This window comes from Cyphellophora attinorum, assembly GCF_001299255.1.
Source record: "Cyphellophora attinorum strain CBS 131958 chromosome Unknown Contig2, whole genome shotgun sequence".
NCBI lineage: Eukaryota > Fungi > Ascomycota > Eurotiomycetes > Chaetothyriales > Cyphellophoraceae > Cyphellophora > Cyphellophora attinorum.
In genome coordinates this window covers 477,513-494,733 of record NW_017253230.1, presented here as the reverse complement: position 1 = coordinate 494,733, position 17,221 = coordinate 477,513, and the positions used below count along the sequence as shown (strand labels likewise).

Genomic DNA, 17,221 nt, shown 5'->3' with positions numbered 1-17,221 from the left:
GCCGGGCTATCATTTCTATTTGGGAGTTTCCTCCTCAGGCTCGAGTCTTCGGCACGAAGGCAACCGTACGAATTATTGTCTGCCACCCATCGAGCATGCGCATTAGCACTCTCTTCGCCGCTGTGTGGGCATTGGGCAATCACTGAATTAAGCCCCATCTGACGTGGACTACCTGCGATAGCGACTGTGGTGATGGCATGTCAGCGTTATTCTGGTAGCCTGTATTTCGTCACTCCGGCCACCGTTCATGGGTGCTGAACAGGCTTGGAAGCGCAAGCGTGGGTAAAAATACCTGTCTACCTTGCCAAAACACTCCGTGCAGCCGAAAATTACGCAATTCTCGATACCGTCATGACCTCGAGCCCTGGACTAGAAGAAAGCAGCGCCTCCTACGTCGCCCTAATTCCGCCGATCGCCTCCACTGCCCTCAGATTCAAACGTTTCATAGTTTGACCTTCGAGATCTCGCAGCATAAGATGAAGCTTCATTATCGGCCTTCATGAATGCGTCATCTCCACATCAATGTCCGTCTTACCGTCAATCTTCCGCTCCTACGGGCCAATGCACACAGCAATTCAACGGCAGTGTGTAACGTCCGCTTGATCGCATCGTCAAACCGCACTCAGCAGTCTCACAGAGCTCGAGTCTGACCGCGCACGCACTCGCGACGCCGGGAGGCCTTCATTTGGCATCTTACGTACAAGCAGCTAGACTCGAATGCCCACCAGGCAGTCGCCATCCGTCAAGCAACTCGTTTGACGCACAGTCCGGGCAAGAACGTCCATTCACCAACCGCTTATTCGCCTAGGTGATGACCATAGCAAAAACGACATCAGTCGTTCTTGCCACGTTCTTCCCACTGACTCAGGTCCCGCGGCCAAGTGCTGCGCTTCGGATAATTTCTTGCATTGCTACTACCTACCATCTTTTAAGGGACACAATTATGCACGATGACCCGTGCGCTTCATGCTGCAGGTGACAGGTCGTGATGGCTCGCTTGTATGACTGGCATGTCAAGTCGCATGTTCACTGAAGACCAGGCCTATTTCGCGTCCACACAACCCCGTGCCACATCTGTATTGGGTAAGTCCTCCAGCGACGCATTCAAATTCCTCATGCAAGCGCGGAATCTCAGAAGAGCTGTGATGGTGTTGGCCAATATCAAATGGTCACACAATTCTCCCCCACGTTCTCCACAAATTCATGGTGTCTCAAGAACGGCGGTCAACAGAGCTAGTTCTCATGAGCTGCAGCCAGTACGTCCCCATTCGAGATGAGAAGCATACACATACGAGCTCTCACTGCATTGTCGAGAATAGGGCCGTCCCATACCCGTGCCAGACAATCGCATACGACATGGGTGCGCGGCTTCCATCGATGGCCAGAAGAGCCTGTGAAGCCCAGATCTCGATGCTCACAGCACAGGTATCAAACCTGCAGGCCGCGGAGCTTCAGAGCATCCATGCAGAAGTAGATGAAGTCGGCGAGCCTCGAGGATATCGTCACCCTGGAAAGCTCAATGATCCTTGAGGAGTCTCGCACGAATTGCCCTGGCATATGCATGTGCGCAGGCCGCTTGCTGTACGAAAAGATGAGAGTGCGACACAAGATCGGTCGAGGGCCGGACCCCACCGGTGCCCAGAAGCTGGCATGCGGTAAGCAGTTTTGTATGAGGCATTTATGGTCGGCCAATCATAGCTCACCTGTCTTTCGTCTCCTCTTCCACTTTCTCGACATCAATTCCTCGAACAATTGATTTGATATCCATCGACTTGCAGCTTAACAGCCGAGGAACTCCGCACGCTGTGCCATACACCATCTTTTCGCGACAACTCTGCTGCACGGTAATGCAACTTTGTTGAGATTGCCTCCAGTCTTGCCTCGTGTTTCGACACCAAGCTCGCAGCTACATGCCCCGCAAGGATGCATTGTGCAGCTTCTCAGATCTGGTGCAACGCAGCCTCTGACTGACCTCTTTGCAGCGTGGATGGAAATACCAGCGCAAAGTCGTGGGTACTCTCAAGTACGGTGTGTTGATCGTCGAACGGACGTTGCATTATTGTCAATGCGCTGTGGTAAACTTGTTACCACATAGATACCCAAACTTTGGGGTGATCAATACCTGTTCTACCCAGGTACTACAGTACAATGCATTGTGCCTGTATACACTAAGATCTTTGTCGATTCAGGGTCTCCTTAAGCGATACCTAAAAGTAGCAGACAATGGTCGTCCACAGACGCAGCTCCCACAGCCATTGATATTGTGAAACTGCTAGCAATGTGCTCTGTGAGTTAAAGATATTCAAGTCGATCTGCCCGCGAGGAGAGCAGCCTTCCGCACATTCCTTACGGCTGCTTTTTCATGGCAAAAGCACCGAGTCAGTGTACCTGTGCAGGGCTCGTATTCTGTATAGTCTGGGCCAGCGCGCCTGTGAGGCCTGGCTTTTCAGCCTTCGTCGCAATTAACAGTGCATCTCAAAAGCAATCACACTACGAAGCATTCGTAGTCTTGACGACAGCGAGGCAGTTTTTCACATCACCATTGCCTCCCGGCCCGATCATATCGACGATCAAGAACATAAAGCTCTGTGACTAACCCAGAGCAATTCAAGCATACCCAACGTTAACGTTAACCTAAGGCCAGAGGACAGATAGAAGTCTCAAAGAGGCAGCTGACTAGCCTGGAGTAGAGACTGACAACTCCTGACAGATGCCAAGGCGCTCTTCAACGGACAAAATCTGCTCGACTCTTCAATCACTCATCACCTAGGAAGTCCCCTCGGATTTTTTTGGTACTGTTTGTAATAAGTAGATGACTGTCTTCTGCACGACATGTCGATGTCATGATACGATGAACGAGGTGAGCTTTAATGGAAGGTAGGACAACAGATCTGCAACCACGGAGTACCTTGCTCCATAACCAAGCCTCGATCGACTTGGCAAGAAGCATGAACAGACGTGACCTCCTATCTTTATTCACGGTACAACACCGGCTTAGAGGAGCTGGGAGCTTCATGACATGTACAGGAGCCTACAACCGCAATTGCGCATACGTCTGATATCAACATGCCGCCCGAAGACCTCACTGCAGAACGCAACGACTCGACCGACCCAGATCCAAATCTGGTCCTCTATATCAAACACCTCCCCGACACAGTCCACAATTACCGACGCTTCTTCAACAGCCTATTGGTCCCTCGGCCTGACCATGAGATTTTCTTACGTGACCTCAGGCATTTTCGCGAGCAGGCCGAGATCATCGTGCTACTGACCACCCCAGCTTCAGACGGTACGACCAACGGAGGTTCACCGACAGAAACAGCCACGAGCAACGCAGAGGCCAATGCCACCACTAGACCTATCCCAACGACCGTGAGTGATATCTACCGCCAGACGACGACCCATTTCCTAGCCTCCCGCTTCGCTCACCCATATTGTCGGAATGAATACGGACATGTTTCAACATCGCACGCCAGTCGCTCCTTCTTCGACAAGACGACTGTTAGCAAGCGAAAGCAGGCAGATGCAGCAGCAGAGGCCAAAGCGCGCGAGGATGAGCGGATACACAAACTTCTCGTCCCAATCTGGATCGCTTTCCGAAGACGGATGATGGTCACCGCCGAGGAGCTGACTGCGTGGGTCGAGGACTGGAATGCGAACGAATATTCAAGGTGGAAGGCTGCAGCTGAGGACAACATCGAGAGAAAAGGGGAAGCGCGGACGGCGTTACACCTCGCACCAGAGGACAAGGACCCGATGGAGGAGCAAAGGCAGGTGCCAGCACACAATGAGCGAAGTGGGACCTATCTCAACGCAGCGGAAGCGTTCGTCTCCGAAGAGGGTGATCTCGTCGATGCGCCATCGCAGCAGCATGACACGGCGGCCCAGGCAGGCGGGCTCTTCGTTGGTGTAGCTGCGGCTTCTTTTCTGGCAAGCAATAAACGGGCGAGGAAGTACTTGTTGAAGAAGATGAAGCAGAAATGAATCTTCGACACAGAGCTATGCTCTTCGTATGTTGGCCCGTGTGCTGATCGAGCTCACAATTCTCATGTACAATAGGCATCCTACCCATGTGTTCTAGAGATAGAATCCTCTGCATCAATCAGAGATCTTGATCACTATTGCCTGCAGTCTCGATGATTCCTCCGTCAATGTCCCTCTTGCTTTCATGTTCGCGATCTTCGGCAGCCATCACAAGCTATCGACTATTGCTACCTTCATGCTTACGCCAGCACTTAAAATACCACAGTACCGGAAGCGAGAAAGCACCAGGTATAATCTGTGGGCCCGCACTGCTCACACATCTTCGACGAGAGATGCCGTCGCAGTCGTCACTCGTCACGATCCGGACAACCCGGTTCAATGCTGGTAGCCGTGTATAGAGTGAACCTTCTTGGATGGTGGGGTGGTCTCCAAGTGGGAGAAGCAGAGAATTCCATCCCCGCATTCCAAACCAGGGCCTTGGGATTCGTTTTGTGATGTTCCCCTGCAGCATCGAAAGTTCTGGGTGATGCAGTCGGACGTCAGCCGCCAGGCACGGTTGCTAGCAAATGGGCATACTGAATGCTGGCACACGGGGGCGAGCACTCCGACAGGAGGAGTGACGTACTGGCATCCGATACTTGCCATCTACGTCCATCCGCTGCCTGTCCTTCTGGCAATGACACACCGAGTCAGGCACTTATGATGAAACGCAGAGCTACAGTGCTCTGAGGGGTTCACTAATCCAGCCCGCGTCTTTCAAGAGTCCTCTCGATCCGTTGTTCGTCCACGCGTCTTGCCTCACTTGAACTCTGCCAGTGACGTCTCTACAATAACTTTTACCAACATAGACAGTCGACACTTTCAAGCTTGGTTCTACCACTGCATCCACAACAATAGTGACACAAGCATCCGGTGTGAATTGTGCAAGTGACGCGAACGCAGACCGTCATCGAACAAACCCTCTTTCCTCCGTACCAGCCAAACGACACAGGCTCCCCTCGTCACCGCCAACATGCCCATCTACGAAGTCCACCACTCCTACCCGCTGAAAGGCGAGCAGAAGGCAGAGCTCGCCAAGAAGATCACCAAGCTTCACAGCACGACCTTCGTACGCCTCACCTAATCCCGCCGACAATCAAGTCGACCACAAATTGAGACATGCCAGACTAACACCAACTCACCATACAGAAAACACCGTCCTTCTTCGTCCACGTTTTGTTCCACCACTCCGACGCCTCCGCCCAAAACTACTACCTCGCCGGCAAAGTCCGCACCACCTCCTGCAACCGCATCATCGCCCAAGTCCGCGTAAGCTAGCCTCTCACTCCTCCCCAACCCCCAGACCAGGCTAACCAACACCACCAACCAGACCTCCTCCTCGCGCTCCAAATCCGACTTCGACACCCTCGCCGAAAAGATCGAGCTCGCCTGGCTCGACGTCGTCAAAGGCGAGATCGGCGACGACAAGCAGAACCAAGCCACCTTCGGCAAACGCAAAGGCGAGATCGACGAGACCGAAGACCATGCAGAAGCAGCTCGGCTGTTGATGGTGAGTTTCTACCCGATGATCACGGCGCGGGAGGCGGGCATGGTGATTCCGGAGGCTGGGAAGGAGGGCGAGTTCTTCAAGGAGTATAGGCCGTATATGAAGAAGATGAGTGAGGAGAAAGGGTTGGAGGATTTCAAGGAGATGTTGCGGGAGTTGGATGAGAGGGAGGATTTGAAGGGGTTGAGTTCATGAGTGAGGTTGGACGCTGTGGGCGTTCAAGCTTGGTGAGAGTCTTTGAAGGGGGAAGCACAGGAGCACTTTGTCTTCCTCCTGGGAATAGCGGCAGCCGCGTATGGGAAGAGTGAGCGGAAGAGAGACCGCCTCAAGCATCGCATTCAGATAAGTCGTACTGAATGCTTGATCTACTATGCTCGGTGTTACGTGACTTCTCAGGTCTGCTCGTCACTAGCAGTGCTTCTTACTGAATAGTCGCCCGCTCGTTCTCGGAACACACACATTGCTGCAGCCAAGCTCACCGTATCTCTGGCATTCGGCAGCACCCCCTCTCCAGCCTCATGCTTCCTCAAGCTCATCCATGTCCGCCTTGATGGAGACCCGCTCCATCGATTGATGGTCAGGGCTTCCCAGGTTGATCTGCAGCGTCAATTTGCGCCCACTGCCTCTCGATGGACTGCGGCTCTTTCGTGCTGAGAAGTAGAAGCTTTGCTCCACACCATATCCTGACCCACGCGGCGACTGGACAACAAGAGCACGTCCACGAACAGGAGTGATAGGACTGCCGCTCTGAGGTTTGCTCCGGACGGGGCTTTGCTGGCCGATCGCTAGCTTGTCAAAGACAGGTCTGGAGACCGGTATGGGTTGTGTGCGTGCGCGCGACACGCCTCGCTGGCGATATAACTCGTGGTCTGCTTGTTGGGGGGTACCAGGCATGGCCTTCAGGTAGTCCGCCTGCTCCTGAACAGGGATCTGAACTTCCGGCATCTGATTCGGCAGCAGCAAGCCACCATCCATGTTATGATTCCGCAACTCGCTCTCTCGAACCCTGCCAGGCGTTGCGTCAACTGTGCTCGGTGACTGAGTCCTTGATCGTTCACTAGCTAGGTCCTCCAGACCAGCAAGCGCCAACTGTGCAATGCGTTGTGCGACGATGCTTGGACGATGCGAAGGATTGTGCACATCTCTGCGGATGAGATCGGTAGGTTCGTGGTAGAATTGAGCTTCGGATCTGCCTGTCTTGCTTGACGTCCGTAATTGGGCAGGCCAACCACGGGAAGGAGCTCTGTGCGAATGTGACCGAGGAGGCGACTGCCCAGTGAGCTGTCCTGGCGTTTCGGAGGCTGTGTTGTATGCAGCTTCGGTGTCTTCTGAGGTATCGGGATGATGCTCGCTGATACTGTGACCAAATTTGGCACGGTGCTTCCTGGCTGCTTCCTCTGTGCTTGGACTGTGATAGCGAATGTCCTTCCAATGCGCCCTGTCGCGAAGGTGTACTCTCGGAGGTGGGCTCTTGGGCGGCGTCGTGCTGTTGTCAGACATCGAGAGACTCTCAAACATGGCAGCCTTTTCCTTGACAGGACTGATAGGTCTGTCATTGGCAGGTTTTAGATGCTGTTTGTGGTGTGGATGAGTCTCTGGCTCTGGCGAACGCGGGTCTGGAGTTTGCAGTAGACTCGAAAGGCTAAGTGGCTCAGGTCCACGAGCTGGGCTGACATTCGACAACAGAGGAGGCGAGGCAGTTGCTTTGTTGGACCTGTATATTGTAAAAGGTCTTATCCGGGGCGGGAATGGCTCAGTGCTTTGCGGAGGTGACTCCGGGCCAGGTGATTGGACACTTGAGGGCTTTGAGGCATGCTTGGGCGAAGGTCCTGGTGACTGCTGTGTGGTTCGCTCGCCTAGGGCATCGTCGATCATGAACCCGAGCTCAGCCAGTGTCGTGTTGGCTTCTACATTCTTGCTGCGCTGACCTGACTGTCCACGACGATCAACCGGTCTCAATCGAGCTCGAGCTCCGTCCAGTTCGGAGTGAGATTCTTGATCCGATCTTCGAGATGCTAAGCTAGCAGGTCCGTCGGTTGTGGCGATGAAGGGGTCGTCGAGGGAGTGCGATTCCGCTGAGTGACGAAAATGTTGGTCAGATGAGGTCGTTGCCTGGACAGAGGATGACGGTGCCACTGACGGGCGTCCGCCGCCTCTAAATCCATCTACGGCATTCAGGGAAGGTCTCTCTACTGGTGCCGCGACGCTGCTGTCCTTCCGCCGACCGTGGCTAATCAATATCTCGGGGTCAAAAGTCCGGCTGATTGGCTTTGGTGCTTGTACATGAACGTGCTCCGGCGAGACTCTGAGACCTTGGAATGCTCGGATTCGGTCGGCAACAGTGCCACGAGAAGCACTGAAGAAGCTGTCAGTATGTGAACATCATGCTGGTCCAGCATCTCACCCTTGAGCACTCGCCATGGCCGAGTAAATAAGCTATACTGAAGACTGCAAAGGCGGTTCGCAGTATGTGGTACGATGCTGCCACGAGGGGAGTGAAGGTGCATTGTCAGGTCCGGAAATCGTGGACATCAGTGAGTCGTTCCTGCTTCCTGAACGGAATCGCCGATCCTTCCACTCGAAATGATGAATGCACGATCGCGGGTGAGGCAGTTGCAGATGTATACACAATGAAATCGCTGCAGTGATTATCGGTACAAGTAAATGCCGCTTCTAATTCGCTGTCGCTTTTTGGCTGGTATGGTATCTACAGTCAAGGCTAACCCCCTACTTCATCGCCGCTTGCAGCGATTCCAAGACCTATCTATTTGTTAGTCGTCGATGTGCGAGTTGTGACTGTATTCGTTTTCTCACCTCAAGCTCGATCTTGGCCTCTGCAATATCCTGCTCGCTTCCACTCCCGCTCGCAACCTTCTGCGCTTCCGCAATCTGTGATCTGACCGCCTCTTCGCTGAACTCTTCAAGTGGGAAACCCTCAACTGCATTGATGCTCAACACTGAATCTGGCTGTACGACAGCAAAGCCGCCGGAAACTTTTCTCGTTAGTTCTTCTCCTCAAATCTGCTTGTCGTGCTTCTCTTACGAAAGAACTGCTTGCTACCGCCAGCTTCCTCGATGATCTCGACGAGGCCGGGCTTTAATTGTTCGATGGAAGGGACGTGCTGGGCCAGGACACCCATCTCTCCGGATTCGGCGGGAAGGTTGACTTGGACACTTCAGTGACATTAGTTGTAATGTGGATGATATTGGGATCGGAACGCTGCGTACACATCTTGTGACTTGTAGATTGACTGTACAATGGTTAGCTTGTTATCACAGACGGGCATCTCTTAGCGCAGCGGCGCGAGGCATTCTTTTGGGTCGCAACATACGGAGTGAGGGAGTGAGAGGGAGAGCTTGATCTTGTCAGAGACGGCATCGGCGTAGCCTCTTCGCTGGATGGGTGTCTTGAGGGCAGACCGGGCGCGCAAAGCGGCTCGCGATGCACGTAAGGCGCTCATGTTGGCTGTATGGCGGATCTGTCGTGGTCTGCAAGCTTTCGCGAGCTCTTCCTGAAGTCGAGCTTGGAGACCCGATTCCGCGCCAAGCATGAGCTCCCTGTTCGGTTTGGCGCGAAACGGCTGTATACGGCAGGATTGCCGAGGCAACTTTCACACGAACTACAGGGCAAGTGAACTGGATCTCCGGCGAAGAGCATACAAAATTGGCATCGAGGGTACGAACGATGCTGCTCTCAAGCTCTGGAGTTGCTATCTACGAGCCGTTCTGGCTGTGAGCAGTTCCGAAACTGCCAGAGATGGCTTTCAGTTGGTCATCTATCTGCGCGCTGGGCGGACTCAGTGCTGTAGCGTAGGGAACCTCGGCCGTCTTACGGCACCCAGTTCGCGGAACCGTGCGATCTTGGTAGTGATGGGGGACGCGGACATGTAGATTGTGCGGCACCTAGTATCCTTGAAGGTCAACCACGAACTCGTCGATGATGAGATCGTTATCGATCGTGTCGCAAATCACCATCTCCTTTGCGCCCAGATCGAAGAAGCCAGTCTGCGTACGGTCAGCATACTATGTGGCTTGGTGAAGAGAGAGCTCACCCAGTCTCCAATGAAACCCGTATCGTCGTAGATAGCTGCCTCTGCAATCAATTTGAAAGGCTGATTGGAGTACTCCCACGCTCCGATGACTTTGCGAATAGGGTTGTCAGAGCACGCGCACTCATACCCATCAGAACCGTAGCCATCTCTTGGCACATTGCAGCGACATTTCCCCACGAGGAGGGCTTTGCGCGTATGAATCTGGCGTTGCAGGTGTCCCAAAGCGAGAGCTTCGTTGCAGTCGGGACAGTCCATCGAGGCCTCCCAAGCGCTCTTCCAGTCGGTCTGCCAATCGCTTTCGGGAATGCAATGACAGATCGGTTGGGTGTTGCATTCGAATATGTGGCTTGGAATGTCAAAGGTCTCCTCGACGGGGAATGTGAAGGACTTGAGACCTGTCATGCCTTTTAACACGATCATGCCGCCATCAGTAGCAAAGACACTGAGTTGCAATTTGGCGTGCTGGATTGCATCAAGTCGGATGTTTGGCAGCGGAATAGTACCCTTCTTCTTGTCGATTTTCGTGGAGAGATTGATGCGTACATCTTCGTGGAAGATGGGAAAGAACTCGGCACTGATTTGTTTGCAACATACCAGGAGGGCAGCGCAGGTCGAAAGTCGAAATTTCTCGCCAGGCAAAGCGAATCGGACCCTGGCGCCCCGAACCACCTCGTGGTAGATGATGTTGCGAACCTCGAGAGCGAGATCGAGTAGGCGAGCCATTCTCACGTGTTGGGGCGGCCTCTGGTATTGGAACCTGGGATGATTAGCAAAAGCTGCTCGCATCGAACGAACGTGACTTACTGTCGACTTGAGTCGCGCCTCACTGGTGAAGTGAAATAAAGGTGATGGCGAAGTTCAGCAGAACAGATTGTCAGGACAGTCAGTCGTGAAGGGCGACTGAACGAAAGAAATATCACACTCGGCAGAGGCAATTATTGGCGTCGTGCCTTCCTGCCATTTCTGCTCACAGTACCTGCCTACATTGATTAACCTCGTCTCTGTTCATCAAGCTCGCTAAATCACGATTGCCATCAATGCCCACGTCGCCTGCCAACTGAGATGTCAATTTCTTCAAGCGCGAGCTCGATGTTCGTTGCTTGATTCGTCCTGTGCATCCTTTGGATCCCGCTGGCTACTCAATATCTTCCTTGGTCAAGCGTGCCTGATGCGATTGCCCTACCTGTTGAGCATACTACTCGCCTGTCCATGCTTGACCTACGCAGCCCAACAGCATCTTGTCCGAGACACCTTGACAGTCTGTTGTCACCCAGCCCGTGTCCTACCTTTGCGGCTTGATAACCTCAGGGCAGCGACCAACTCGCCCATGGGCCCCCACGGATTTACGATACCTGTTCTAGGACAAGTATCTGGTACGAAGAGGAGGATGCGCGATATGAGCGCTGGAGCCGTCGAGGGCAGTGTGACCGTGGAATCAAGAAGGTCTAGTTGCGCGAAAGAATCAGAGAAAGTACCTACGACAGTCTGCCGCGTCGAACTCCCCGTTTCAACCATCGATCCCCCTTGGCCCTTGGGCCTTGGGCCTTGGCCATCTCGGCATCTTAGAATTGGTGCCCACGTGCCCCCTAAACGGCCAATCATCGTTGCCTGTCGACGGGTGTACGGATTAGCAGAGCGCTAGCTGCTCGCACGACAGCTTCCAAGCGACGACCGGGCGTGCAGGCTCACAGGCGATGCCTTGAACGTCCAAAACTCTCTCTCACAGCCAATGAATATGTCTAACGTTACAGCTACCCTTCGCCGCACACCACGCTAATTGCTTGTATCTTGCCCTGTGCCCGCAGAACGCATCATAGTTCCGTGGGGAGGCACGCGCAATCCGACGGTAGGGAAAATATTCCATGCTTCTGTTGCGATCATCATGCAGTGTGTCAAGCAATCGGACAACGGAGCGAGACGACCTGGAGACTTCGAGTCCTTTGGTCTTCCAGGTATAAGAATATCTGGACCCCGAACATCAGTTTAGGTGACGCTGAGATTAGCTTTTGCCAGCAATTGGTCGTGTGTACAACAAGCTGAACATTCCAGCTCCGGCTACAGAACTCCGGCCGATCTTTCGCATGATCCAGCAGCACATGAGCTGTAATTTCACTAGACTATCAACGCAAGAATTGCCTCACGCGACATTCGATAGTGATCAGCAATCCGACTCAAAATGGCCACAACAGAGCAGAAGAAGCTCGACGTCGAAAGTCATGGCGTCTCCGATGCGTCGCCCAACCACAATCAGCGTCGGTCAAGCGTTGGTGAGAAAGTGCGTGGCAGTATCTCTCTTGGCGGCGCCGACGAGCGTGCCATCGAGGGCCAAGTCTTCAGCATGAACGATGTTGATCCCGCTCTTGACGCGAAGATGCGACTCGTGAACCAGGTAGACCGGACGTGTTTCAGGATATTGTACATGCCCTAATGCGCCTATAGACCATTGATGAGATCGGCTGGACAAATTTCCATCTCAAGCTCTTCTTCTTGAACGGATTCGGATATATGGCAGATTCGCTCATTCTGCTTCTTCAGTCTGTAACTGCTGGCCAGGCGGCAAGGGAATTTCTTCCCAGTTTCACTCGCGGTTTGACTGTGGCTGCATATTCTGGTATGCTTATCGGCGCTCTGTTCTGGGGACTAGGCGCAGACGTTATTGGTAAACACTGAAATCGTTCGACTACTCGACAGGACACTAACGAAAGCGACAGGCCGGAAGTATGCGTTCAACTGCTCACTCTTCATTTGCTCCGTGTTCGCTATTGTCGCCGGGGCGTCTCCCAACTGGTACGTTCTCGGGTTCTTCGTGAGTGTCGCAGCCTTTGGGGCAGGAGGCAATCTCGTTCTAGACACAAGTGAGTCTGCGTTTGCAATTGTCGACTGTGTCTGGATGATTCAGACGTAGCGACAGTTCTTCGGGATGGCTCATGCTAACTGCGGTATAGCTGTGTTTCTGGAGTTTCTACCTGGCCGCTATCAATGGCTTCTTACCTTGCTGGCCTGCTGGTGGGGATTGGCTCCTGTCATTGGTGCTGGTTTTGCCTGGCCTCTCCTGTCTCTGCCACAGTATATCTGCGCGGAAGACGCGGATCCCTGCCGACGAGAAGATAACATGGTAAGCCGCAAAACTACAACAGCCAGAGCCAGGCTAACGTGATCTAGGGGTGGCGGTATATCTGGTTTGGCAACGGCGCCTTGGTGCTCGTCCTGAGTATTCTACGTGTGACAGTCATTCGACTTAACGAGACGCCCAAATACCTCCTCGCCAAGGGATACGACGAGGAAGTTGTGGAGTGTTTCCACAAGATTGCGAAAAAGTACAACCGTCCCTGCAGCCTAACCCTTGAACAGCTGCAAGACTGTGGGCACATTAAGTCTACCTACGGAGGCTCACGTTATGGCTTCGCTGAGTTCTTCGCGCATCTACGAGGCTTGTTCCAGACAAAGCGACTTGCCATTTCGACAAGTCTGATTTGGCTTTCTTGGACGCTCATCGGGCTGGCATATCCGTTGGTGAGTATTTTCCGAACCTTTTCAAACACATGCTGACAGTGTGCAGTTCTATGTGTTTCTGCCAGAGTTTCTAGCCTCGCGTGGAGCAGAGACAGGAGAAGACAGTCCCTACTACAGTGAGTACCCTAGCAGGCTGGCATCGGGAATTGAGCCATAACATGAACGTTGGCTTGACGACGAAGAGCTCAAAAGCCTCCCGAGACATGACTGCCCCCTCTCCTATGCAACCTTCCATTGCATGATCACTTTCCGAGACAAAGCTGACCATTTTCAGCCTGGAGGAACTACCTCATCTCCAACACGGTAGGAATATTCGGCCCTGTCCTAGCTGGGTTCATGTGCAACACGAGACTCCTCGGGCGCAAATACACAATGGTGATCGGCGCATTGGTCAGTTGTGAACACTGCATCCCGCGACCTCTGCTTACATTAGACAGATCACGATGGCATTCTTCTTCGCCTACTCCGCTGTGAAAACGGCTGCTGAGAATCTCGGGTTTACCTGTGCCATTTACTTCTTCATCAACATCTACTACGCTGTCTCTACGCCTACACCCCAGAAGTCCTGCCGAGTGCCCATCGCGCGACAGGATATGGTATTGCCATTGGCTGCAATCGCGTAATGGGACTGATATCGGCATTCGTCGCAACATACGCGAATACTGCAACGTCGGCTCCAGTATACTTGTGCGCAGCACTCTACATTGCCATGGTAAGTTCCGGTGTGCGGGTCTGGATGTTTGTTTCTGACATGTGACAGGCCATCGTCGCAGCAATTATGCCCTTCGAGCCGTATGGCAGACGTTCCATGTAGAGGCTTGGGTCTCAGAAGGGGTTGGAAGGGGATTTGAAGCAGGAGTAAAGCATCTCCCGGGTAGGCTGAGACTGCCGTGCCTCGCCCGATGGTACCGCCTTCCTTGCTACTCGCGGAAGGATCTCCTGCGGAGTATAGATCAATCGAGTCCCAGGGTTGCTACTGCCTTTTGCGACAGCCGTGCTATCAGTGCTCGGAAAGTCTCCAGCCCGAGTTCTCAACCTTCACACAGTCTTCCACGCCAAGTCTCGCTTCCGCCCACCCATTATTCTCCGCATATTGCCAAGGTCTAACGCTCCTGCCTATCTCTACGATGACGCTGCGGCTTATCAGTTTCGTCGCACTGCAGTCACGAACCATGATGCATCCTGGCGACACGTATGATGCTTGCTTGGACTTGGCTGCCGTAGTGGCTTGTGTTCTCACGACGCACAGCAAAAGTCCCCAATCAGATCTTCCTTACTGACCGCACATCACCGCATTACCTTCGCTCAGCGATACGACGAGATGGCGATCACTGATAGCCTGCTTGAATCGGCAAGTGAGTTGATCGGCAAATGTCCTGACCACAGTGATCGGAAATGGTTCCTATCAGTCGACGGAACATGAGCTCGGGACCGTGCATGCATGTGATGACCATTCTTGCGGTGTCATGAATACGACATATTGACTGAGTAGGAGCCATACAGATTCAGTCAATCGGAGTGACGAGGCTGGCTTTGCTAGTGACAACACATTTCCCCATCACTCTCTTACTGACTAAATGCCGCCGCCTTGACTCATTCCCTTGCCACTAGCCCGACCCTAAGACCATCAAGATGGACTCTCAACCAGATCCCGAGAAGCATCTGGCCAGCGAGATCAAGCCCGACCGTGCAGCGTCGCCAGTCGACATTCGCCGCATGTCAACAGAGTCATCAGCAGCAGCACAGAAGATCCTGGAGCACTCTGGCGACCATGATGAGGCCATGAAGCTTCTGCCAGTGGCGAGGTCATCGAGGTCGATGAAGCTACCAACAAGCGGCTGCTGAGGCGGATTGACTTGCATATGATGCCGTACGTATGCCTGTGACCCCGAATTGGGCGGGATATCGATCTCCCTGCTCAGGGTCTTCCCGATACAAGTTCAGGCTGACGGGTGCAATAGAATCATGTGTGTTGTGTACGGTCTGAATGTGAGTGGTTTCATGCGTAAGGGCGACGAGGAAAAGACGCTGACCTGGAAGCAGTATCTCGACAAGACGACACTATCCTATGCCTCGATCATGGGAATCAAGGAGGACATCAATCTCGTTGGGGACAACTACCAATGGCTGGGATCGATGTTTTATTTTGGGCAAGTGATGCTACAATACATTTCTAGGGATCCACGACTGACTGCTGCTGTATAGCTATCTGTTCTGGGAGTACCCAACAAATCTACTCCTACAACGAATGCCGCTGGCTAAGTACAGCGCCGTAAACGTCATCCTATGGGGGTCCTTGTTAGTCCTCCATGCAGTTGTGGCGAACTTTGGCGGCGCGGTCGCCGTTCGCTTTCTGTTAGGCGTGTGAGTACCCCAGCAGACTTGCGTCGGGAAATGAGCGATGACATGAGCGTTGGCGCGAGCAAGCACACAAAGCCTCCCGAGACATGACTGCCAACTCCCCTGCAATCTTCCATCTCATGATCATCTCCTGAGACAAAGCTAACCAAGATGACAGCTTCGAATCTGCGGTAACGCCAGGCTTCGCGTTGTTGAGTGAGTAACACCCTGTGTCAATCGAGCCTCGCTGACGACTCCAAGCAAGTCAATGGTGGACGAGAAAAGAGCAAGGTATGTTAACATGCACCAGCCGAACTCAGGTCCGATTCCTGATCTCCTAGGTCTACGTACGGGCATCTGGTTCAGCTTCAATGGCATGGGCCAAATCTTCGGCGGTCTTGTCGCATACGGCATCGATGCAGGCGCGAAGAAGCACGGCTCGGCTATCGCGCCATGGAAGACTGTGTTCATGGTCAATGGCTTCATTACGCTGGGCATGGGTATTCTGTTCTACTGGGTCATTCCGGACAACCAGCTCAACGCAAAGTGGTTGAGCGAGCGTGACCGTGTTCTTGCTATGGCGCGCGTCAGGAGCAATCAGCAGGGTATCGGTGAGCATCAATAGCACGCGACCTTCGGCGAGACTTGCTGATGACTCTGTAGGCAACAAGCACTGGAAGAAGTACCAGGTCGTGGAGGCTCTGAAAGACCCTATGACCTGGGCTTTCGTATTCTATGCTTTGGTGGCTGTAAGTGAACGGCCGATCTTGATAGGAAAGTGAAGCTAACTTGGCTCAAGGACATTCCGAATGGAGGTGAGCAAGAAGCCCTCAGAGCGCACGCTTGAGCCCGTTCGAGTGACTGACCTATCTAGGAATGTCGAACTTCTTCTCCCAACTAATCGTCTCCTTCGGCTACACGCCCTCCGAATCCCTCCTCTACGGCACGCCAGGCGGTGCCGTCGAAGTCGTAGCCCTCATCGTATGCGGCTACCTCGGTGACCGCTATGGTCAACGCATCCTCTGGTCCATGGTAGGACTCAGCGTGGGCATCTTCGGCTTCATCCTGATCGTTGCCCTTCCGCTGGACATGAAGCTCGGCCGGCTCATTGGTTTCTACCTCACCCTTTCGGTTCCTTGCCCGTTCGTGGCGCTCCTGAGCTTGATCAGCAGTAATGTCGCGGGCTATACGAAGAAGACGACTATTGCAGCGCTGTACCTGGTGGCTTATTGTGTTGGGAACATCATCGGCCCACAAACATTCCGCCCAGAAGACGCCCCAAACTACCGCCCAGCACAGTACACCATCCTAGGCTGCTATGCAGCCTGTATGGTCGATCTAATCTTCATCTGGTGGTACTATCGACGACAGAACGCGAAGAAGGCGGCTTTGCGGGCGGAGGAGGGGTATGCTAAGGTGCCGAACCAGGAGTAAGTCCTCTATTCCTGTCTTTTCGTGCAAATGCCACAAATGGAGAGTCGTGGCGTGAAAGCCTAGTGTGGTAAGTCAATTATTGGCAAGATCAAATACTGACGATAGCGACTTCGCAGATGGCTGGACCTCACAGACCGGGAGAACACGGAATTTGTGTATAGCTTGTGACCCAAGGAATACGACGATGGGAAGAGAAGAGCAAGTACATACGAGGCGATGACAAGGTCGATAAGCCGCAACGAGATTACAGCAGGAGCGATCATGCCTTCTGCAATGTTGCGCGGATGGGTCGTGCATAAGACCGGATGACTGCAGTACGTATGAGTGATGCGATTTTTGAGGGTTCGTGCAA

The 17,221-nt window shown here is 53.3% G+C and overlaps 7 protein-coding genes across 7 annotated transcripts; 4 read left to right on the top strand and 3 right to left on the bottom strand.

Moving 5' to 3' along the window:
- Nucleotides 1-3,066: 3,066 nt before the first annotated feature.
- AB675_2486 (uncharacterized protein) lies at nucleotides 3,067-3,984 on the top strand (the record flags this gene model as incomplete). The annotated part of the gene is made up of 1 exon (XM_018142461.1): nucleotides 3,067-3,984. The coding sequence occupies one exon, from the start codon at nucleotides 3,067-3,069 to the stop codon at nucleotides 3,982-3,984; it is 918 nt and encodes a 305-aa protein (XP_018005028.1).
- A 1,012-nt stretch (nucleotides 3,985-4,996) lies between these two features.
- On the top strand, nucleotides 4,997-5,725 carry AB675_2485 (uncharacterized protein; the record flags this gene model as incomplete). The annotated part of the gene is made up of 3 exons (XM_018142460.1): nucleotides 4,997-5,092; nucleotides 5,173-5,292; nucleotides 5,354-5,725. 3 exons carry the CDS (start codon nucleotides 4,997-4,999, stop codon nucleotides 5,723-5,725), a joined length of 588 nt encoding a protein of 195 aa, XP_018004834.1.
- A 321-nt stretch (nucleotides 5,726-6,046) lies between these two features.
- AB675_2484 (uncharacterized protein) lies at nucleotides 6,047-7,951 on the bottom strand (the record flags this gene model as incomplete). The annotated part of the gene is made up of 2 exons (XM_018142459.1): nucleotides 6,047-7,886; nucleotides 7,935-7,951. The coding sequence occupies 2 exons, from the start codon at nucleotides 7,949-7,951 to the stop codon at nucleotides 6,047-6,049; spliced, it is 1,857 nt and encodes a 618-aa protein (XP_018005326.1).
- A 306-nt stretch (nucleotides 7,952-8,257) lies between these two features.
- AB675_2483 (ATP synthase subunit delta, mitochondrial) lies at nucleotides 8,258-8,991 on the bottom strand (the record flags this gene model as incomplete). Its single annotated transcript, XM_018142458.1, has 5 exons — nucleotides 8,258-8,290; nucleotides 8,345-8,523; nucleotides 8,574-8,704; nucleotides 8,759-8,781; nucleotides 8,863-8,991. 5 exons carry the CDS (start codon nucleotides 8,989-8,991, stop codon nucleotides 8,258-8,260), a joined length of 495 nt encoding a protein of 164 aa, XP_018005016.1.
- Nucleotides 8,992-9,433: 442 nt separating this feature from the next.
- AB675_2482 (uncharacterized protein) lies at nucleotides 9,434-10,305 on the bottom strand (the record flags this gene model as incomplete). Its single annotated transcript, XM_018142457.1, has 2 exons — nucleotides 9,434-9,535; nucleotides 9,583-10,305. The coding sequence occupies 2 exons, from the start codon at nucleotides 10,303-10,305 to the stop codon at nucleotides 9,434-9,436; spliced, it is 825 nt and encodes a 274-aa protein (XP_018004820.1).
- Nucleotides 10,306-11,758: 1,453 nt separating this feature from the next.
- AB675_2481 (putative MFS-type transporter) lies at nucleotides 11,759-13,718 on the top strand (the record flags this gene model as incomplete). The annotated part of the gene is made up of 8 exons (XM_018142456.1): nucleotides 11,759-11,971; nucleotides 12,022-12,241; nucleotides 12,294-12,437; nucleotides 12,528-12,697; nucleotides 12,745-13,095; nucleotides 13,142-13,211; nucleotides 13,370-13,485; nucleotides 13,533-13,718. The coding sequence occupies 8 exons, from the start codon at nucleotides 11,759-11,761 to the stop codon at nucleotides 13,716-13,718; spliced, it is 1,470 nt and encodes a 489-aa protein (XP_018004831.1).
- Nucleotides 13,719-14,727: 1,009 nt separating this feature from the next.
- Nucleotides 14,728-16,869, top strand: AB675_2480 (putative transporter; the record flags this gene model as incomplete). The annotated part of the gene is made up of 9 exons (XM_018142455.1): nucleotides 14,728-14,900; nucleotides 15,057-15,233; nucleotides 15,301-15,459; nucleotides 15,614-15,651; nucleotides 15,697-15,726; nucleotides 15,777-16,046; nucleotides 16,099-16,184; nucleotides 16,235-16,250; nucleotides 16,310-16,869. The coding sequence occupies 9 exons, from the start codon at nucleotides 14,728-14,730 to the stop codon at nucleotides 16,867-16,869; spliced, it is 1,509 nt and encodes a 502-aa protein (XP_018005119.1).
- Nucleotides 16,870-17,221: the final 352 nt, after the last annotated feature.